Source organism: Python bivittatus, unplaced genomic scaffold (genome assembly GCF_059951505.1).
Source record: "Python bivittatus isolate LINGU-HERP-01145 unplaced genomic scaffold, Pbiv_v1 ctg000690_np1212, whole genome shotgun sequence".
Classification (NCBI taxonomy): domain Eukaryota; kingdom Metazoa; phylum Chordata; class Lepidosauria; order Squamata; family Pythonidae; genus Python; species Python bivittatus.
In genome coordinates this window covers 21,918,781-21,941,655 of record NW_028277096.1, presented here as the reverse complement: position 1 = coordinate 21,941,655, position 22,875 = coordinate 21,918,781, and the positions used below count along the sequence as shown (strand labels likewise).

At 45.5% G+C, this 22,875-nt stretch overlaps 1 protein-coding gene across 2 annotated transcripts in view; it reads left to right on the top strand.

Annotated features, from left to right (window-relative positions):
* Positions 1-22,875, top strand: part of DOC2B (double C2 domain beta) — a 143,067-nt gene that overhangs the window by 61,851 nt on the left and 58,341 nt on the right. For both annotated transcript variants that reach the window (XM_088152462.1, XM_088152461.1), the window contains 2 exons: positions 1,332-1,406; positions 20,892-21,001. In XM_088152462.1, coding sequence (XP_088008588.1) covers positions 1,332-1,406; positions 20,892-21,001 — 185 coding nt within the window. The remainder of the gene's footprint in view (positions 1-1,331; positions 1,407-20,891; positions 21,002-22,875) is intronic.

Sequence of the window (22,875 nt, the reverse complement as noted above, 5' to 3'; positions counted from 1 at the left end):
TGTTCTGGGCCCATCTTTGCTGCTGAGGGCCGGGTGACCTTGGTGGCTGGACCATTGATGGTCAACAGAAGCTGGAACTGGGCCCATTCCTGGATAATTCAGCTACAGTGATTCCGGCATTGTATCTCCAGGACTAGATTCCTGTAATGCAGTGTTTCTCAACCTTGGCAGCTTTCAGATGGGTGGACTTCAACTCCCAGAATTCCCTAGCCAGCATGGGCGTTGAAGTCCACCCATCTTAAAGCAGGCTGTCTGGGGAAGTCTGGGAGTTGAAGTCCACCCATCTTAAATTTGTCAAGATTGAGAAATACAACCCTAAGGTCACACTTACACAGCCTTCCAGGGAACTACATTCTTACTACATTCTCCAGGGAACATCGTCCTCCTCATCTGTAGGCCATGGTCTGAGAACTCCTGCTTTGCGATGATGCAAACGCAGTCCTCCATCATGGAGGCATCTGACCTCCGCTCTGCAGGATGCCCGGCACCAATGCTGAAAAGTTTGGGGGGGGGGGTCTTTTAAAATCCACTTTTGTGAGTATTGGCCTTCTTCATCCATAAATTGCACCCCCTCCCTAGTGTTTCTCATCTAATGGCTTATTTGAAGTTGGGCTTAATCTTGGTTTTCCACTGTTTTTACTCTGTGTTGACCTAGCTGTTGTTTAGAAAGTTTTATTGTTTTGTAAACTGCACTGGAATTTTCTGTAATGAGAGATGGTGTAGAACTACTTTGAAAATGAATGAATGAATGAATGAATGAATGAATGAATGAATGGGAGGGAGGGAGGGAGGGAGGGAGGGAAGGAAGGAAGGAAGGAAGGAAGGAAGGAAGGAAGGAAGGAAGGAAGGAAGGAAGGAAGGAGGCAGGCAGGCAGGCAGGCAGGCAGGCAGGCAGGCAGGCAGGCAGGCAGGCAACATTTCTGAGGTATGTTCATTGTTCCATAAATGTCAGCTCCTAAGGGAACACGTTTCTGGGAAATAGCCAGAGAAAATTACATTTGGGATCTTTCTTTCCCATCTTCACTTTTCCTCTTCCCTCTTTCGGCCTTTCCTAGGCCTGCCGCCTGTGTGATATTCATGCATTTAATCGACTCCCCCCGGTACAATAACAGCCAGCTCAGAGGGCGGGTGGCATAATCATTAGACAGACACGAATGCGCTGTGTAAACAGGAGTGGATAAATTGGTTTTGCCTGGAATAAATCAGGTGGAGACACCACGGGCTCTGAATAACAAAGAGGATGGGGGGGGTGCTTCCCACCCACCCCCCTTTTAGGCTGATAGCAGCTGGAATTTCCCTATTATAATCTGTTTTTCTCTCTTTTTCTGAAGGGCCTGAAGCCAATGGACCATAATGGACTGGCTGATCCATACGTGAAATTGCACTTACTGCCCGGAGCCAGCAAGGTGCGGTGGACCATCTCGTTTATTTACGTTGTTGGAACACATCACTGAAGCGATTTTTCTAGTGATGGCATTCACTGCTAGACCCAAATGTTGTCGGTTTCCGCTCCTCTTGATCCAGGCATCCTCATGAGCAAGGGCAGATCAAGATCAAATGTTGGCCAGTGCACAGGAGCACACTGAGTACATACAGTGAGGCGTTGCCTGGAAAAGACCCAGGAGGGGAGGGGAGAAGGAAGGGGAGGGGAGCAGAGGAGGGGGAAGGGAAGGGGAGGGGGAGGGAGGAGGAAAGAAGGAAGGAAGGAAAGAAGGAAGGAAGGAAGGAAGGAAGGAAGGAAGGAAGGAAGGAAGGAAGGAAGGAAGGAGAAAGAGGAAAGGAGGGAGGGAGGAAAGGAAAGGGGAGGGGAGAAGAGAGGAGAGGAAGAAGGAAAGAGGAGGGAGGGAGAAAATGAGATGACTGGATGACAGGGTCTTAAATTAAAAGAGGGGAGGGATGGGCTGAACATTAAAAGTCTTTGCTGAAAAATCAGATAGACAATGGAAATTATAATTGAAGGAGGTGATGGGAGCTGTCTTGTGCTTCCCCACTGAGAATTGGAGGCTGGACTAGAGGACCTTGATAGCCCCTTGTAATTTTGAATTTCTCTATATTGGAAAGATACATAAAAAAGAACCCTTTTGATGGGCATCCTCTTTGGCACAAGAGTTTGAGGTCAAAATTAGAAATATGTCGAAACCAACAAAGACATCTTTGGGCGACTCACAGTCTTCGGATCGGGGGAGGGGGTGTGGGGAAGGGGATGGCCAGAAATTCAGATGCTGTCCGTGGCCCTGTGACCGAAGCTTCACCCCTTCCATGAACATAAAAACAAGGCAGGGTTCTGAGTGGGTGGCCAGGGCTGCCATCTTGACTATTGTGACTCTCCCTTTTGCAGACTCTCCTGCTCTAGACACTGCCGAACTCCATTTTTCAGCCTCTCTACCTTCTGGCCATGCTAGCTTACATAAAACCAACTTAAAAAAAAAAATCTATTTCAAAAGTTGGCAACACTAGGTGAAGATCTCTGCTAACTCCCCAGATGAATACATAATCCCCCCAAAGTAAAATAAATAAATAAATAAATCCACCCCATAAGAACTGGCCAGATTGAAGTCATTACATCCAGTTAAATGCTGGGTTTTTTTGAGAAGATCTCACTTGTTCTTGTGACAGAAGGCTGAAACATCAAGCCATCTTGAGGGATTTCTCTTGATCGATTTTGGTTGGCATTGTCACGAAGGTGTAAAGGTAGCAGGACGCTGGACTGTTACCTTCCCCAACAGGCTGCCCACAGGTTCCCTGGGACCACAACTCTCAAAACTCAAGTTAGTTGTGGTGCCTAACAGTTCTACTCTGTCCTTCAGGAGAAAGAGCAGAATAGGAATGGATACGGTATACTGTATTAGAAAAACCAATTTGCATGGTTGAGTGGGGAAGGATATCTAAATTAAAAGGACCTCTCGAATCTTCCCATGTTGATTAGTTGTTGTGTTATGAATGATTGCCTTTCTGTGGGATTGTAATGGTATGTGGGAATGACCTTGGGAGATCTGGCAAAGAGATGCTGCCTAGGGAACCGTCAGATAAGAGGGAGCATAGCCCACAGCTGCATAGTGGGTGGAGCGAGAGGCTCAGGAGGGACCCTCCCTAGTTTCTCAGGCTGTAAAGGAGACGGCGGGAGAATTGTATTTTCAGACTTGCACGATTCTGTTAAAGTAGCTTTACAATAAAGTAGAATTAGCTTATCTGATCATGTTTCCTGTCTGGCCTACCTGGTGAGGCTGACTTCAATCTTGCAAGTCTGAAAGTACAAATCTCCTGCTGTCACCTTTACAGCCCGGGAAGTTAGGGAGGGTCCCTCCTGAGCCTCTTGCTCCACCCACTATGTAGCTGTGGGCTATGCTCCCTCTTATTTGCCCATTCCCTAGGCAGCATCTCTTCGCCAAGTCTCCCAAGGTCATTCCCACATACCATTACAGGCACACTGTTTGAAATGTTTGTGCTCCTGTCCTTTTCTTGCTTTGTTTTAAGATAACTTTATTGCTCATTATTTTTATCAAACATTTGGGAGGATTTTGCAAGAAGGTAGGTACGGTGTTACAACCAATTATACGTGCATGGAATTCAAAATCTGCAAACTGGTGAGCACTGCCTTGCAGTCAAAGCCCTGCCCCCTTTGGGTACAGTATGTGGGTAGTCATGATGGTGCATCTGCCATCTTGCAAATTTTGCCCAGTCCCCTGCAGACCCCTGTGTGCTCTCCTATACAAGAGGGGACTGTTTGGATCCTGCCCTGTTTCATCTTCCCCAGCAAGAGTGGCTGAAATTATTCCAAACATGAAAAGGTGGAATTCTGTACAGATACAAGTGTGCAGCTGTGTATGTCAAGAAGTGTGAGACTCTCACTTTCAACTCAGGTTGAGAAACATTGTGGATTTTTTCCAGTCGCGATGCAAAACTGCCCAGCCTTGCCTGCTAAGTTATACATGATCATAGGGTGCTGTTTTGGAAGGGTCCTTCCAAAGTCTCTTCAAGGTCAAGGAGGATGGCACCTTGACAGCAGGAGGAGGAGGAGGAGGAGGAACTTACAACTTGGTACAGCATCCAATCAACATTGGCTGATCTCAGGAAGCTAAACAGGATCAGATCTGGTTAGCATGTGAATGGGAGACCCCCAGAAATCCTAGGATTTCCTGACTGGGAAGTCAAAAAGGCATTCTAGAAGAAGGTCCTGGAGATCCACTTCAGTGTTGTTACCAAGAAAACGACAAGAACAGGTCCATGAAGTCAGCAGGAATCAAGCTCAACTTCAAAGGATTTTATCATCACCCTTCCTGGTGCATGGAAATTTTCAACAGATGAATGAGTCCATCATCATCATAGACCTGGTGATAGCTGAAATTATCTGCGGAGGTTCCTCTGTTTGTAGGCAGGTTTGTCTGAGATGGAAGCCGCATTCGGGCACCCTCTCCTCCCTGAAATTTTTGAGGTGAACAAATTCTTTGCTTCAGTCTTCATAGGAGAAAAATTGCAGGCGATCCTTGAGCTCCTGTTCTCAGGAAGGGAAGCAGATGAACTGAGTCATTTAGTGGTAACAAGAGAAAAATTGATAAAATGAACATCAACAAATCACCAGACCCTGATGGCATCTACTCACGGGTTATTAAGGAGCTTAAAGCTGAAATTGTGGATCTTCCAACTCAGTGTTTTTCAAACTTGGCAACTCTCAGATGTATGGACCTCAACTCCATACTGAAGTCCACCCATCTTAAAGCATGCTGGCTGGGGAAGTCTGGGAGTGGAAATCCACACATCTTAAAGTTGCCAAGTTTGAAAAACACTGTTCTAACTAAAATATGCCAGCGTAACTCCAATTATTAAGGGCTCACGGAGACATCCAGGAAATTATAGGCCTGTCAGCTTAACATCTGTTCCAGAGAAGATAGTGGAAGCTGCTATTAAAGCTAACATTACCAAACATCTGGAGACATAGGCCTTGCTCAGGGATACCCATGTGGCTTCTCTAAGGGAAGGTCTAACTCATCCACTGGAGTTTTTTGAGAACTCCATAGTTCCATAGACATGTGGATAAGGGGGAGCGAGTAGACATCATCTACTTAGATTTTCAAAAAGCACTTGATAAAGTTCCTCATCAAAGACTTCTCAGTATGTTTAGCAGCCATGGAGTTAAAGGGCAGCTAGCTAAGGGACCGATTAAAGAATAGAAAGCCAGAGTAGGAGTAAGTGGACATTTTTCACAATGGAGGCATGTAACTAGCGGGGTCCCCCAGGGTTCGGCCTTAGGACTGGTGCTTTTTAACATACAGGTTGTCCTCGTTTAGCAACCGCAATTGGGACCGGCAGCTCTGTTGTTAAGCGAAGCGGTCACTAAGTGGGAAATCACATAAGTGCAACTTGGCTCTCCTTTTCCCCACTCCTCTGTCCTTGGGAATGCTCACCCCGGTGCTGGGATAATTAGCAAGAAGAGAATTAAGCTTTGCATTTACATTCACTGGAGAGGAAGGGATTACAAGAGAGTAAGCAGGTGCATCATGGGAATACACATCAAAAGCAGTGCACTGGCACCAACAGCCTTGAGTGCACCTGGGGCTGGAAACTCTGAGCGCACTTCGCAAACAGCCCGGTGTATTCCCCATTGTGTGCCTGCTTACTCTCTTGCAATCCCTTCCTCTCCAATCTCTCCACTCTGTGAGGCGGGGGGGAAAAAAAAGTTAGGCCCAGAAGAGATTGCCTACAGAGATTGCTTGTTTTCTTTTTCCTTTTTCTCTCCCCTCGCTCGTTTAAGCAACCTCTCTGCTCTGGGGGGGGGGGGGGGGGAGGAGAAAAAAAAAAGCAAGCCGTCTCTGTAGGCAATCTCTCTGGGGCCTGACCCTTTTTTTTTCAATGTGAGGAACTGTAAAATGATGCACGTTGTACCAAAAATCCTAACTACATATGCAGAGTAATGGGATCAGAGCTAACAGTGACGGATGGGGAAAGAGATGTTGGAGTAACGGGAAACAGATCAATGAAGGTGTTGACACAGTATGCATCTGCTGTGAAAAAGGCCAACCACACGTTAGGGGTAATAGGAAATGGTATGGAAAATAGAGATGCCAATATCTTGTAACGCCCTTGTAGAAATCAATGGTGCTGCTGCATCTCGACTATTGCGTGTAGTTCTGGTCACTGCATCTCCCAAAGGAGATAGCGGAGCAAGAGAAGGTTCAGAGGAGGACAAGTGAGAAGATCCAGGGGCTGATGAGGAAAGGTTGCGACACTGGGGATTTTTTAGTCTAGAAAGAAGGCGAAAAAGGGGGGATATGATGGAGGTGTGCAAAATTATGCATGGTGTGAATGAAGTGGACAAGGAGAAGCTATGCTCCCCTTCCCAAAATACTAGAACCAGAGGTCACCCAGTGAAATGGAATCCTGGGAGAACCAGGACAGACCAAAGGAAATATTTTTTGACACAATGGGTAATTCACCTTTGGAATTTGCTACCCTGAGATGTGGTGCTGGCTACCAGCTTGGCTGGCTTCCAAACAGGGTAGGAGCAACTCCTGGGCATCTGGGGCTCTTAGCCTGGCTGGCAGTGGGACTGCCTCTGAAGGCCCTCTGCTGGGAGACTGGTGGGCTTCCTTTGGCAGCCGGCGGGCCACTGGGAGAACAGGGCTGCTGGCCTAGATGGGCCAAGGGTCTGATTCAACAGGGCACGGCTGATGTTCTTATGAAGGGCCAACTGTTAAATTTCCCAAGTGCCTGTTAAAGTCCTCTTTCCTCAGGACTTCCCTGTATATGCATGATGGCTGTTCTGGCTTTGCTTTCCCTCTCCCCACCCCATGTTTTTAAAAAAATATGTTGTTTTTTGCATCAGTGCATTTTAGCATTTCTGTTGTAGGCTTCCAGGTTTACAATTGTGAGAAACAGCTTACCATCTGGGTTGCAAAACGTGATTCAGCCACCAGATGGCAGCAAAGAGCTGCCTGTTTCTGCCCCCTATGGCCATCCAGATTGTTGCAACCCAGATCTGCTAGTCCTAATTATTACTACTGTTCTTAGTCTTGTTTTTGTTAGCATAATCCCCGGCATCAAAAAGGAGGACTTGGCTTTGTTATAACCTTTATTTCTTTTCTTGTTCCCCCCTTCCCCGTTAAATGGTTGATTATGCAACAATTATCTTTGTGGCAATGTTGGGCACATCAAGGGCTCCCTGTAATTCAAATGCATAATGATAGGAAGAGTGATCTCCCTGCCTGTGACATCTATATGTTCCCAAATCCAAAAAAGGAAAGAAGGCTAAGAGCATATTGAAAAGGTCTCTTAATGCTGGTTTAGCGAAAATGTGTCATGAATGGAAGGAGCTTGATTTAGGGAATGTTTTGCATGAATGTGGAATAGAAAGTTGGTTGCTGAATATTATAAGAATAGCACATGATGGAAGCAAACCCTGCTGAAAATAAATGGAATGCAAAGGGCTGAGATTGTGTGATGTCTCCTAGGTTTTTTAAGGTGTTTCAGGATACATGTCAAGGGCACGTATATGGTGAATTATGCAGGTATATTTGTTAGGATGTGATTGCACATGTATTTTTGTCTGCAGACTGTGCTTCATTGGCTGAGAACCCAAGTAATTTGCAGCAAATGCTAGCAAGATTGTATGATGCAACGAAAAGTATAGATCTGAACATTAGTGCAGCAAAGGCTAAGATAGTTGTGCTTGACAGGGAAAAGCAAGTTAGTCAGTGAGTGAGTTGTATGCATTCCCATCCCAACCAATTATGTGTGTCTGCAAGGAGATAGGTAAGCAAATGATAACATTTGCATGGTGATATTGTAACACAGACTCCATCCCTTTTATGTGATGTCACAGGCATGGACATAAGAGGCAGAGTTGCTGTCACATCAGAATGTGATGAGAGGAAAGTGGCTGGAGAACGTTAGGTGTGCACATGTGCTAGAAAGTAGTCGATAGTGCGTGGTTTGTTATGAGGAATGAATGCTTGTTGAAAGGAAACGGCTGCGGGTGAGAGCACAGGAATTATGTCAGAAGAAACAGAAAAAGAAGGTGATTGTCGTGGGAGTGGGACACCCGAGAAGCGTGTGTGGTCAAACAAGAAGAGATGGTGTCCTTTGGATAACATTGCTTATCCCCAAAGGGAACAATTATTTATTTATTTGTTTGTTTTATTTATTTATATATCAAAGTTGTCCCCACCCATCTCATTAAAAAGCGACTCTGGGCAGTTTACAGAAGAGAGAAAATCTATTAAAATACAATGTAAAACCATCTTAAATCGGTAATAGATAAATTCCAAGGGATGATCAAATTGGCAAACGGGGAGTGTCATCAGGGTGCCAGCCACCGCCAGGATTGATTACAAGTCTTGTTGCCCCATGCAAGCGGACAGAGCCAGGTCTTAAGTCCTTTCTGGAAAACCGAGAGGGTAGGGGACCGCTGCACCTCTGGGGGGAGAATATTCCAAAGGGTGGGGGCAATGTGATAGGTGATAGGTGTGTATGTATGTGCTCAAACATAAAAACCATAGGCTGGATTAACATGATGGCCTGGTTTATACATCATGCTGAGACAATAGCTGGATGTCCAGAGTAGGCTAAACTACTAATTACTCATCCTTCGTTGAACTCAATCTCACATATTGTTGAAACCAGTTAAATACATGGCCAGGTCCCTAACTGGCTGTACTGGGAGGTTGTCATTGGCCACTGTCACCAGTCTATGTGCATAACCACGCCCATTCAGCAGTCCTTTTGCAGCTTGGGCTGATTTGCATATACCCGCCCTTCTGCTGTTTGTAACTTGGGCCTATTTGCATAGACCCGCCTAATCTGCTGGGTGAATCTCATCTGGATTCCTATTTCATTTTTGCATTAAAGTCTTGGTTTTTCAGCCGTGGTAGAACGTTATCATTGATTGATAGATTGTCATTTTGAAGCCATCCTTCTATTTTAATCCTTCGCTGCAGAGAGCTTGCATCTGTTCCAACGGCCTTATGTTCCTTTCGTAACATTGCAGAAAGCCCAATAAATTTGTCTTTTGATATGGCCAACCTCCCCCAACAGAAAGAATGCATAGACATTTATTTACAAGTTGTGGATTATTTTATTTATTTTTGCTCCAGGTTTCTGTAAAATACGCGGGGAAGTATATGCTTGGGCAAAAAAGCAACTCATTAATTTGGTAATCAGTACCCCCCCAAATCATGATATTAAAGCAAGTCAAAAAATACTTCCTCCTTCTTTCAGAAGCTTAGAGTGGTGTTAATGAGTAAATATCACCCACTTTATCTTCATGACAAGTCTTGAAATAGGTTAGGCCAAGAGAGGATGACATGCTTGAAGTAAATTAGTGAAAATGTTCTGGATGTGATCTGATGCTAATCAAATACTCATAAAAATAACAAAGGTAGATAAATCAATCACAGACCAGCCGCTGTTGATATGCTTGCTTAAACAAAATTACTTCCCACTGTCCTTGTTTCTATGATTTCTTCCCCTTCCTTTGTATCATCCTACTGATTTAAGTTTACCCATGTATAAGAAATGTATCAGTTCTGCATATTTCCTTAAACTCTGATTCAAGCATGGTTTGCTTTAGAAAGAATCCGTCTTCTAAAGAACATGATGCCGTATGCACAAGAGGAAGAATTAAATAATAAAAATATTATATTTTCATAATTTAATTTTATTGATGTATTTATTATATTAATGTTTAGATATCATATCATAGTGGCCAAACAAGAATGGGTAGAGATCTTTCTAAGCTGTACCGCCATCCTTTTAATTTTCCAGGGTTTCAACTTTGGGCGACCCCTTGATGTGTGTTGAGCTCTGCTCGGCTCAATGGATAATGGGAAACACATCGATTGATGAAGGTGTTGACTCAGTGTGCATCTGCTGTGAAAAAGGCCAACAGCATATTAGGGATAATAAGAAACAGTATGGAAAATAGAGGTGCCAATGTTCTAATGCTCTTATAGTAATCACTGGGGCGATCGCATCTGGAAATCATGTGCAGTTCTGGTCACCACATCTCCAAAGAGAGATAATGGAGCTAGAGAAGGTTCAGAGGAGGACAACTTAGAAGATCCAGGGGCTGATGAGGAAAGTTTGCAACACTGGGGATTTTTTAGTCTAGAAAGGAGGCGAAAAAGGGGGGATATGATGGAGGTGTGCAAAATTATGCATGGTGTGAATGAAGTGGACAAGGAGAAGCTATGCTCCCCTTCCCAAAATACTAGAACCAGAGGTCACCCAGTGAAATGGAATCCTGGGAGAACCAGGACAGACCAAAGGAAATATTTTTTGACACAATGGGTAGTTCAACTTTGGAATTTGCTACCCTGAGATGTGGTGCTGGCTACCAGCTTGGCTGGCTTCCAAACAGGGTAGGAGCAACTCCTGGAAGTTCTGGGGATCCAGGGCTCTTAGCCTGGCTGGCAGTGGGACTGCCTCTGAAGGCCCTCTGCTGGGAGACTGGTGGGCTTCCTTAGGCAGTTGGAGGGCTACTGGGAGAATAGGGCTGCTGGATGAGACGGGCCAGGGGTCCAATCCAACAGGGCACAGCTTCTGTTCTTATGTTGGTGGTGATGTTGGTCTCCTCCTCCTCCTCCTCCTCCTCCTCCTCCTCCTCCTCCTCCTCCTCCTCCTCCTCCTCCTCCTCCAAAGGCCATCTGCTGGGAGACTGGTGGGCCTCCTTGGGCAGTTGGTGGGCCACTGGGAGAACAGACTGCTAGATGAGATGGGCCAGGGGTCCAAGCCGGCAGATTAGAAACACACAGCAATTTATTGAACACAAAATCTTAGGGGAATGTAAAATAAGAACTTTATTTCTTTGCAGTGCTTCTACCCTGCTGACTCCAGAAGGATTCCTAGGGGTTTACAGACCCGATGCTGAATGAGTACCTTCCTTGATCAGTTAAAAACTCTGCAAAAAAAGCTTCATTTCAACTGCCCTTCCAAAGGTTGCTACCATTCAGATTTCCAGAGGCTCTCCCATAATCCCAGGGCATGGCCGAGAGAAGAATCCTTGTCTATCCCCTGTAAGAAACTTGGTGTTGAGGCTGAGAAAGAAAGAGAATTGCTAAACACAAACTGTCAGCAGATGGAGGATCCCATTACAGGCTTATCAAGGAAACAGACTCTTCGGGCCTTGTGCAAACATTCTGGGGAAAAACAGATTGAAAAATTTTCAAGAGAATTAGCTGCAAGGAAGTTGCTAATAGAAGAAAGCCGGGTGGTTCCTTTCTCAATTTGCAGGATTCAGTACTCCAACCCCCAATTAGCAGTAAAATTTGTGGAAGAAAATCCGTGTGAACCTTGCTTTCTTCATCCTGTTCTGCAAACACACACACAGACACTGATTACTCATGGGGTCAATCTCAGCATCCCCCTGGGATAAATGAAGCAGATAGGTCATTTCTATTTAGAAAAGGCAGCCTTGCACACGTCTCAGCACTAAGCCATAGGATAAAATTGTAGCAAACCATTATATCAAATGGAAACATAAGAATGTGATTGGAACGGGTCCTAAGTGGTCCTTAGTCCAGCATTTTATTTCTGCGAGTGGCCAACTGGATGCCTGTGGGATACAGACAGTCCTCTGCTTATGAACTTTTGAGTTGCGAACTTTCACTGATACGAACAAGATGGACCCGGGAGTCGGGAGAAGGCAGGAAAGGCTTAGTTTCCGGCGTGCCACAAACTAACCCTTTCTCACTTTCTCCCGCCTTCCGGGAGGTTGGAGGTTTGCACTGGAGAGGAAGTTCCTGGAAAGGGTTAGTTGACCAGGTGAGGCAGGAGAGGTAGCAGTGGCTCCCTGGGTGAAGGGATGAGCCGGTGGGGCACGGCGCACTCCGTTGCCATCCTGCCTTGCCTGGCAATGGAGCACGCCACACTCCACCGCTCATCCCCCTGCGCTCTCCATAGTCTGCATGCCATCACTCCTCGCATTGGCAGGAGAAGACAGGGCTCCTCTGCCCACACCGCTGCCCTGCCTCCTCCTTTTTTATTTTTTACTTGGCTGGACTTACAAACAAAACTGACTTACGAACAGCCTCTTGGAACGTAACCTGTTCATAAATAGGGGACTCACAGGAGGAGAGGGAGACCTACCACAGCTAACATTTGGAGAGAAGCTGTCCCCCACTTGGAGTTAACACTGAGTCTGTTTGCCTTGATGGACCCATCCTCTGTGAATTTAACCAAGCCTTCTTTAACGCTGTCTGAGTTAGTAGCCATTGCTACATCTCGTGGCAGTGAGTTCCACAGGTGTCAGGTTCAGCCCAAAGAACTCCAAGAGACAATGCAAATACAGTTCTGTTGCATTTATTAGCTTCCACCTCATGACAGAATCTCACCAGACTGAACCCAAGTTCCCAAGCCAGCCAGCCACAACACCATGAATTCCTTAGAGAGGTGCCAGCCTCATCTCCTTGAACTTCCCACACTCCTGTTGGGGGCTAAGAACACACTTATCTCCCTGAGCCTGGTTTTCATAAGTCCATTCCATCACAACAGGTGAATTATGATCTTATTTAAAAAATGTTCTGCAAGGGGGAGATTCAGTTGATGCTCCTCAAAGGAATCAACCTCCTCTTAGAAACTCAGCATGCTTTAGTTCTCCTTGGCAGGCTAAACCTCTTTCCTTCACAAGGGGTGAATTCCTTAGTGAGTAAAAGATGATCAAGGGAACCAGGAGTCCGCAAACTTTTGTCAAGTAGGTCCTTGTCCATGGTTTCATCACAGCTTGTTACCTGGAGAAGTGGTTCAGACGTGAAGAACGCAGTTGCGCCCCTTTTCACTTTACATGCAATTACAATAGAAATTGAGAGTCCGCCAAAGCTGTCCTCAGAACACGGCAGATTAATGGAAAGGCCCAGCTTGAAACCAGCATGATTATTTCTTCTTCTTCTTCTTCTTCTTCTTCTTCTTCTTCTTCTTCTTCTTCTTCTTCTTCTTCTTCTTCTTCTTCTTCTTCTTCTTCTTCTTCTTCTTCCTCTTCCTCTTCCTCTTCCTCTTCCTCTTCCTCTTCCTCTTCCTCTTCCTCTTCCTCTTCCTCTTCCTCTTCCTCTTCCTCTTCTCTCCTCTGGCCAAATGCAACATCTTTCTTCTCTCTTGGAGTGGAAGGATCAGAATTAAATAAATTCATTGGAAATCAATCTGTCAGGATCATGACTGGAAGAGAGAAGGAGACAGATGGGGGGGGGGGGTGTGCAAAGGCAGCCTGTCTCAAAATCAGTGATTATTTCTAACTTCTGTGTTTTCTTCCCTGTTGAGAAGGTTATTGACAGTGGTTGCTAAAGAACTCTTGGTAGGCATATAGGAAGATATGAATCATAGGCTGAGTGTGGTTCTTTGATTTGTAACCTGGGTTTTATGCTCAAGGCAGCATTTACAGAATTTTCTCCTCCAGTTTTTCCTCTCAGCACCCATCCTGCAAGGTGGGCAGAGTTGAGAGGGAGGGACTGGCCCCAAGTCCCCCATGGAGCTTCCATGGCTAAGGGGGGATTAGAACGTGCGCCTCCCTGTTCCTCCCTAGTCCAGCACCTTCCCCACTAGACCTGATTGGCTCTTGGGCTGAGAGGGAGGGACTAGCCCAGAGTCAGCCAATAAGCTTCTCCGGCTGAGGAGGGACTACAGCCTGGGGTCCCTCCTCCCAGTCCAGCACCTTCACCTCTAGACCAGGCTAGCTCCTTCCAAGAAGAGGAAAAGGAATATTTTGCTCCAACCACCTTGAAGTCCACTCATCTTAAAGTGGCCAAGTTTGGACAACACTGCTGTAATTGGTGTCCTCTCTCCAAATTTTAATTCTGTGAGTTGAGGAGCCCCAAGGGCTGCAAAAAAGGGCCTGCACAGGTTGCCCACCACTGCTCAGAGCAGCTGCGAAGTTGGGGTGGGAGCGCACAAGGAAACGTTCTGAAGAGCCGGGCATAAAGAAGAAGAAGAAAGCCTGGGGCACTTTTTGGGAAGGTCTGCAATCTCGAGCACTTTCTGCAGAAGTTGGATCCTGGTGGCCCTTTTCAGGGAGGGAATGAGATCTCTGTGCAAGAGTCAATTTTGGATTTGTTAGTATATGCATTGTCCTAGGAGGGCAGTCGTGTTAGTCCATGGTGGCCAACAATCAGGAGTTTGATCGCAACTTTCCCAACTAACATATTTTATTCAAAGGCAGAAGCTTTTGTGAGTTGCAAAATATAATTTAATTCCCACATCAATCTAGACACTTCATTGCATCTGATGAAGTGATCTACAGCTCATGTAACCTTCTGCCTTTGAATAATGTTTGTTAGTTAGAAGTCACCAGATTCCTTCTTGTACAGTGTTTCTTAACCTTGGCAACTTTTAAGATATGTGGATTTCAACTCCCAGAATTTCTCAACCAGCATGCTTCTAGTTCCCTTGGCTGGATGTCACAGTGGCATAAGATTTCTTTCACAGTGTCTTTGTAGTATTTGCGTGGTCAACCTCAAGGTCCCTTCCCAGACTCCAGTACACTATAAAGCAACTGGTGAGGCATATGGTGGTCATCCATTCTGATTACATGTCCCACCCACTGCATCTCGGCTCTGATAATCAGGGACTCAATGCTGGTAGACTCCATGCGATCCAAGACCTCCAGGTTGGAGACACGGTCTTGCCAACGAATGCTGAGGATGGAGTGGAGAGCGCACATGTGAAATTTCTCTGGTTGTTTGATGTGCCTTCGGTACAGAGTCCAGGACTCACATCCATTTGGAGAGAAGGGATAACCAAGCTCTGTAGACTTTCAGCTTTGTGGAGATACAGATGTTGTGTTGATTGAACACTGTAGTACGCAGCTACCTGGCTGGCCTTGCTGATCCTGGAGTCAGTTTCCCATCACTCGAGATGATGCTTCCCAAGTATTTGAAGCTGTTTACATTTGTCAGCTGGGTGTTGCCAGCAGTGATTTTTGGTTCTGCGGGGTTGGTATTTGGCACGGGCTGGTAAAGTACTTCAGTCTTGTTCAGGCAGCATCTGAGAATTTGTTCAGCATCAACTGTAGATCACTGTCTTTGTGCCAGGAGCGCAGTCTTTAGCGAAGAGCGTTTCTTGGATGACTGTATGGAGGTACTCTGTCCGTGCATTCAGGCAGTGAAGGTCAAAGAGAGGGCTGTCCAATTGGTACCTGATGTAGACTCCCTCCTTCAGACCCTGGACAGCATGGCAACATGCAAGTGAAGAACAGATTGAACAGGACTGGGGCTAGCTAGGACAACCCCACTTTACCCTGTTGGAAATGGCAAATGCAACTGATGTATCACCGTTGTAAAAACCTGTCCTGTCATTCTGTCATGGAGTAGCTGAATCAACTTCACAAATTTCCTCAGGCGTCCATAACGTCTCAGGATGGTCCAGAGAGCCTCCCTGTTTACAGTGTCAAATGCTTTGTCAGGTCAACGAAGACAGAGTAGAGTAAAGAGGCTTGTTCTGCTCGATGCACTTCTCCTGGACAAATATCATGTCTGCTATACTCCATTCTGGCCGAAAGCCACACTGTGCCTCTGGGGGGTTCCTTTTTAACTTCACTACAGGTAGTCCTCAACTTACAACCACCACTGAGACCAAAACTTCCACCGCTAAGCGATGCAGTCATTAAGTGAATTGTGCCTGATTTTACAACCTGTGCCTCTGGGGGTTCCTTTCCAAGACAGTGACAAGTCTGTTCAGGAGAATGTGGGCAAAGATCTCGCCTGCAATGGACAGCAGTGAGATACCCCTGTAGTTTCTACAGTTTGATTTGCTTCCCTTATTTTTGTAGAGAGCCACAATGAGGGCATCGTGGAAGTCGTCAGGCATCTCCTCTGTGGACCAAATGTCTTCCAAGAGGTCTTGGAAGGTCTGTAAGGCGTTTGGGTCTCATGCTTTGTAGATCTCAACAGGAATGCCATCCCGTCCTGTTGCTTTATTTGAGTTCATCTGCAAGATTGCTTTCTTGATCTCATCAGTAGAGGGAGGCAGGTCTAGGGCATCTAAGACTGGCAGCTAAGGAATCACAGCAGATCAGAATCAACTGTGGATGGCCTGTTGAAAAAGGTTGGAAAAGTGTTCAGCCCAGTGGTTTTTCAGTCCTTCCTGGTCCTTGATCAGGCTCAACCCATCAGATGACAGCAGGAGGGAGAATTCCTGATTTAGAAGGACCATAAACTGACTTTATGGCGCTGAAGAACTCTCTGCTGGGATGCGTGTCTGCATAGCGTTCTACCTGCTCAGGCTTTCTCTGCCACCACTCGTCCTGCATTTCTCGCAGTTCCATCTGTACTTTGGACTGCAGGTGCTGAAACTTGTCTTTCTTTGAGACAGATGATGGATCGCTCTGCCAGTCTGCATAGACCTTGTTCTTGGCTTGGAGGGCTGCTGAAATAGTCTCGTAGTTCTCATCAAACCAGTCTTGACGCACTGGGTTTTCAGTGTGAGTACAATTGTTGCAGAGTGCATGATGACATCTTTAAACTGTGTCCATTTGTACGTCAAGTTAAACATAGAAGTTGTGTATGTGGTCCCCTGCAACCCCCCCCCCCCCAGGATGTTTCTTCTGGCATGGAGGAAACCCCTTTTTCTAAGGCAATGCATGGTTTGGACAGTTGTCGCTTGCTGGTATTTCACACCATTTAAACAATTTTAGTCATCTGTCGCCTTAATCAAGGTTAATTTGATCAGCATGTTCCTAATTGATTCATCTTACCCATCATTGATCTAACTGATTAGTTGACTTAACCAATTTGATTTCACAGCTGAGCTGTAAACTTGATGGTCGGGGTGAAGACAATTAGGGGAGATGGGTTTGGCAGAGAAGAAGGGGGAGGTCATGCAGCAAAGATGCCCAGTCATGGCTGGATCAATGTTTGGAAGGGCTTCCAAGTGGCATCTTCCATGTTCTAGCTACCTCCTAGCGAAGACTCATAGGTGTCTTGGGGACTATGTGATGTCACGTTAATCGTGAGCATGATTTTGTGCTACTTGTATTATGCTTTTAATGTTAGCCATCTAGAGTTGCCACAGTGAGAAGGGCGGGGGGCAATCGGAATTGAATTAATAACTAAAAGCAAATATTTGGACAAGGACATCAAGGCACAACCCAGAGTTCTCACTCAGGGCACAAAGGACCAGGCTCAAATGATCCTACTTCGGACACGTTATGGGAAGACCCAGCTCTCTGGAGAAGGCTGTGATGCTGGGAAAGGTGGAAGGAAAGAGAAGAGGATGGCCAGCAGCAAGGGGGATGGACTCGGTTACAGTGGAGATGGGGGCACCATTGGAAGAGCTGAAGGTTGAAGACAGATCCTCTTGGAGAAATCTATCTATGTGGTCGCTGTGAGTCAACACCAACTTGATGGCATGTAATCAATCAATGTCATGTGGACAAGGATGACATAAAATTGAGATTAGGGCGCATATGATACCATTCACACAAATACCAATAGAAGCGAATATAAACTGGCAGGACATGCCACAATATATAAACAGAGAGCAAACCCCATTCCATTCCAGCACTGAAAATGTTACCTACCTGGGTAATGAAACGTTTGCAAGAAAACCACCAAGCTCAGAGAACCCCAAGGACGCCACAATTCACACAATTACATCATGGCACCAGTGGAGTTTCCCATGCCCTGGTCATCTATTAGTATTAATGTTTTGGATTTTAACTGAAATTTTTTGTGCGATCTTCTGATCCATTGTACACTGCCTGGAGTCGCAGTCTTGGAGTTGGGTAGCCATATACATTCTTTTGATAATTAAATGTTACTTTCAGACCAACTTCATGGCCGCACAAGACTCTTGGCAGCTGTCACCCAGTTTGGTAGGAAACCTTCTGGCATCAAAGTGGGACAGAAATGGCAATTCAGAAACATAAACCAAAGGAACGATGAAAACAAGAGACGCGCAAAAGCCGAGCCTTCTCAAAACTCCTCGATGGCATCTTAGTCACGCATGGATAAAACTGTCTGCTGAAGATGGATGTTTATTTTCAAGAAAACTCCACGAAATATACAAGAGCGGCAACTGCCTTGAATGCCAGCCGTAAATTGTTATGCTGAGTTATGAAGACGTTTTAAAGGGCCGAGAACCCTATTATATTCTCATTAGTCGCAATTTTTTCCCAATCGTCACACCCTGCCCCTCTCAGGGTTTTGCACAGAACCCTGACTGGTTATTTCTTCTTTACAAAAAAGGTCCACTCTCTTTCTAGGGCCGCACCACTCTTGGCGACTCCCTGGTCAAAGCTGAATATTTTCTTCAGCATGACAAAAGGACGTGGAGTCCACAGCAAAATACGATGGTGCCAGAATGATGCTGCACGTGGGGAACTATGCAGCAAGTATGTATTTGCACACCAACATCTAATGTGGCCACCTGTGGAGGTCTCAGAAAATAAAGTTGTTTTCGTCAGGAGCTAAACAAACCAACAAGCAGAGTCCTTGGCGCCTCTGAGCTGGGTGGTTTGCTTGCAGACGTTTCATTACCCAACTAGGTAACATCATCAGTGCTATTGAGTGTGGGGTTTGCTTCCTGTTTATCTACAGTAGCTTGCCCTGCCAGTGGGGGTGGGGGTGTAGTTTTCTCCTTGATAGTTCTGGATACCAAATTGTATATAACACACTGAATATACACATACTGTATATAAACAGGGAGCAAACCCCACACACATTCACACTGATGATGTTCCCTAGTCAGGTAATTAAGTGTCTGCAAGCAAACCACCCAGCTCAGAGAGCCCCAAGGACTCCACAGTTCAGCCCTGAGCTACAGAGATTCTCTTCTATTGAAACCAACAAGCTGCAAATCTTTACCCCCTCCTGGTCTGGGGACATTTGTAAAGAACCCAAAAGAGGAAGAAAGCAGGTTGCTTTGTCCCCCGTCGCACCTACACACCCACAACTGCACCAAACAATTTGCTCCCCCTTTCTCTGACCCATCTGAGTTCAACAAGGCACATCCAAGTGCTCCAGAAACCTGGAACAAATCGTACACTGGTTTTGATTGTGTAAGCCATCTTCTCAGGTTGGAGGGGGCACATCTCAGCGATGCCTCGAGCTCTCTGGAGTGGTGGCCGCTGGGAGATTCCATCGTGCCTCGTGGTTGCCAGACAACAACATCCCAAGGACCAGAACATGCATCCTTTGGGATCTCATCTGTGTTCAATATCTTTGGGGAAGCAGAAGGCCCTGCTGATGAAGGATTGACAATGTTTTCATGGCTTTGCTTGCAACTCACAGCAATCATCTTGGGATGACCTAAACCATGTTTGGGGCCTGCAAAAACCCAAAGGACAAATTTGCCCCTTTTCTCTGTACCCAGGGAGTTGCATATTCTCCTAAGCTATGGTTTTCTTAGCCATGATTGGTAGAAAAGATTTATAGAAAAAATCACAGCAGTATTATGAGTCACCCCAAACCAAAACAGAACCCTATCTCAGCGTGTCTGCAGAGCCATCGACTCCAACCCAGGCTGGCCCAACCAGTTAGATCAAACAGGGAGAAACCATTATAGATTCCACATTTTTAGGAGGTTTTGGGGGGCTGAAATGAGATGGTGCTGCTTTTTGGTGGCCTCTGGGGAGAGATCAGGCGAGCTCCCTTCCAGTTCATGTTCCAGAAGTTATTCAAGGTGGAGCCATTTGAGAGATCCTTCCCTGATTTCACCTTGCCATATTTTAATTTCTGCTTTTATTGTTTGTATTCTTAATACCTGGTGGGTGCTGTTTTTGTTATTTTTATGGAAGATTGCACCACAGAGGCTTTGACTGTTATTTTCTCTTCTACATAAGGCACCGAGAGCATTTGGCTGCGGCCAATGAAAATGTGAAAAATAAATAAACCAAACGTGATTGCAAGCCATAATGCAGGGATTTACACAAAACTAAACGATCGACCAGAAATAAGAAATGTGGGTTCGCTCAAAGGTCACACCAGGTTTTGTATGGCATTTTGAGGTCGACATGGAAGAGGGAGGATGACTAAGATCTGTTTGGGGTGTGAATGGGTGAAATCAACAGACGCATGGTGGGGAATACATCGTATTTGTTTTTAAATAAAGCAAAGGCCTTTTTTCCCCAAATTAATTAATTATTTATCAAATTTATGTCCATCGATCCAATGCAACTCTGGGCAGTGAACAAAATAAAAAATATAATCAATATAACACACACACACACCCAAAGAAACTAAGAAGACCTGTTTTGGGGTTCCTGTGGGTGGCAGTCTTTGGGGGCAGGAGAACAACCCATCTTCCTAGGGCTTAGCTCTCCAGGCTCTGAACCCCATAAGGCTTGAAAGGTGACAACCCATCCCTTGAACTGCAGCCAGAAGCCAACCGGTGTAGCTCTGAGTGCTGTTGCCTGGGGCCCTTAAGGTGGAGCCATAATGACTTGATCTGGACCACCTTCTGGACCAGCTATGGCTTCCAAACGCTCTTCAAGGGTAGCCCCATGTAGAGTGCCTGTGGTAGTCCTACCGAGACATGGTGAAGGCAAGAGTGACCGTGTGAAGGGCCTCCCATTCTGAAGAAGGTTGCAGTTGGGTGCACGTATTGGAGCTGTGCAAAGGCCTTCCTGCTCCATAAGCAGGAGCTGAGTCCAAGAGGACCCCAAGTTGCAAACCACTCTGCTCAGGGAAGTGCAACCCCATTCAGATGGTACCTCCCTGGAATCAGCAGGCATTTGAACCCAGAGCCACTCTGTCTTGCTGAGGTCAAATCTCAGCCTGTTCCTCCCCATCCAGACCCAGATAGCTTCCAGGAACCGGGACAGCCCCTTAATGGTTCAGCCTTGGAGTCCAAATGTAAGTTTGGGTATTGTCAGTGTAGTGATGAAACCTGAAGCCAAAAATGGCCATTCTGGTCCCTGTACTTAATCTGTTATCTCGCACAAACTCCCATTATCTGTTTTACTTTTCTTCCCCCAGGCAAATAAGCTGAGGACCAAAACTTTGCGGAACACATTGAATCCCACTTGGAACGAAACCCTCACGTACTACGGGATCACCGATGAAGACATGATCCGCAAAACGCTCAGGTGAGTCAGAGCCATGTTCATCTTGAGCTTCTGTTGGCTGAGTCTGGATTGTGAAGTGTTTAAATCTCCCTTTGATGGAATACAGGTAGTCCTCGCTTAACCACCGTTCGTTTAGCGACCGTTCAAAGTTATGGTGGTGCTAAAAAAAGTGATTTATGACCGGTGCCCAAAGTTATGACCTTTGCAGCGTCCCTGCAGTTACATGATCACAATCCGGGCCCTTGACAACCAGCTCGCACTTAGGATGGTTGCCGTGCCCCAGGATCATGTGATTGCCATTTGCAACCTTCCCAGCCAGCTTCCGGCAAGCAAAATCAAAGGGGAAACTGTGTGATTCATTCAACAACCATCACAAAAAAGATCGTAAAATCAGATCTGGTCGCATGATGATTCGCTTAGCGACCACCCCACTTAACAACAAATTTTCCGGTCCCTACTGTGGTTGTTAAGCAAAGACTACCTGTATTTCACAACCAGCCAGCAGGGACTTTGTCTACTAGCTAACCATTTTCTAAAGCACAAAATATATTTTCTGGACCACGACTGAGCTTATAACTGATTGATCTTCTCTCACTTTTCCTCTCCCCAGACAATTACTTTACATATTTTTCTCTGCCCTTTCTCATCTTGGTAGATTTTCAGCTTTAGCAATAATAAAATTGTCTTACCTGAAAAGATGCTGGGACAATTCGCAGTTCCAGTTGTTGAAAATGCAAATGAGTCATCCAATTTTGATTAGCTTTTAACTCTGGAATATCCTACTCTGGCTATTTGAAGGATGATGGCTGGATGCTATCGAACAGTCAGCAACCGGATTTTAATTTCCCTGGGATTTTCATTTTTACATATTTCTTCTTTGTATTTTTATTAGGCACTTTTAAGAAAGTATGTAAATGCTTTAAAAAGAGAATGAATGTAGAAATGTCATGGAAGTTATCGCTTGCTAATATAGCAGTACTTAGTCGTAAATAATGGAGTATATTATATGCCTTATCGCTTTAAAAGACGAAGAATTACAGGTGGGTCGCAATTAGTGCATGTTCGAATAATGTGATATTCGATTTAGTGCAAATTGTAAGTTGATACCGGGTGGTGTTTAATGTGACCCAAAATACAGTTAGCGCGAGACTAACGCGCGTGCAGTTGTGGCTGGGGATTAATCTTCATCTGTGCAAAATGGCAAAAAGGAAAACTCCATCCGAGGAAAACTACAAGTTTTAAGAAAGATGTTTTCGTCAGTGTAAGCGTCGCTTTGGCAACGACATTCAGAAGTGTGTTGGTTTCGTTTTGCTTTCTCTAACTCCTCTGTGACTGCGTGAACCATACATTTAAATTACAAGTCTATGCTTTTATCCAGTACTGTAATATTTCATTAATATGCGTATAAACATTTATGTTTAAACTTCTTCATTGCCTATTTCCGTTGCGTTGGAACCCACTACCCTATTTTCCATAGAAATATCACTTTGAATAGTGCGAATTCGAATCACGCAGCCATTTTGTGGGATTCATTGACTGCACTAATCAAGACCTACCTGGAATGGGAGATGGTACCTCCCTGTACTACCTGTACAGGTACACATACTGGTACTAGCACTTCAGCTTGAAGCTAAAACTGAACTTCAAGAACCATGGTCAACTTTTGTTAAAATTTAACAACCCCCCTCCCCAAATCACTGCATGCACAAAGTTAGCACTGCAGGGCCATGCTAAGCCTCATGATGTGGTAGAGACAGAAAACTTAGAGGAAGATTTTGCAGAAAAGCTATGTAATCGCGATGCCACACCCACCATCTTCTAGATCACTGTTTCTCAACCTCCGCAACTTTAAGATGGGTGGACTTCAACTCCCAGAATGCCCCAGCCAGCATGCT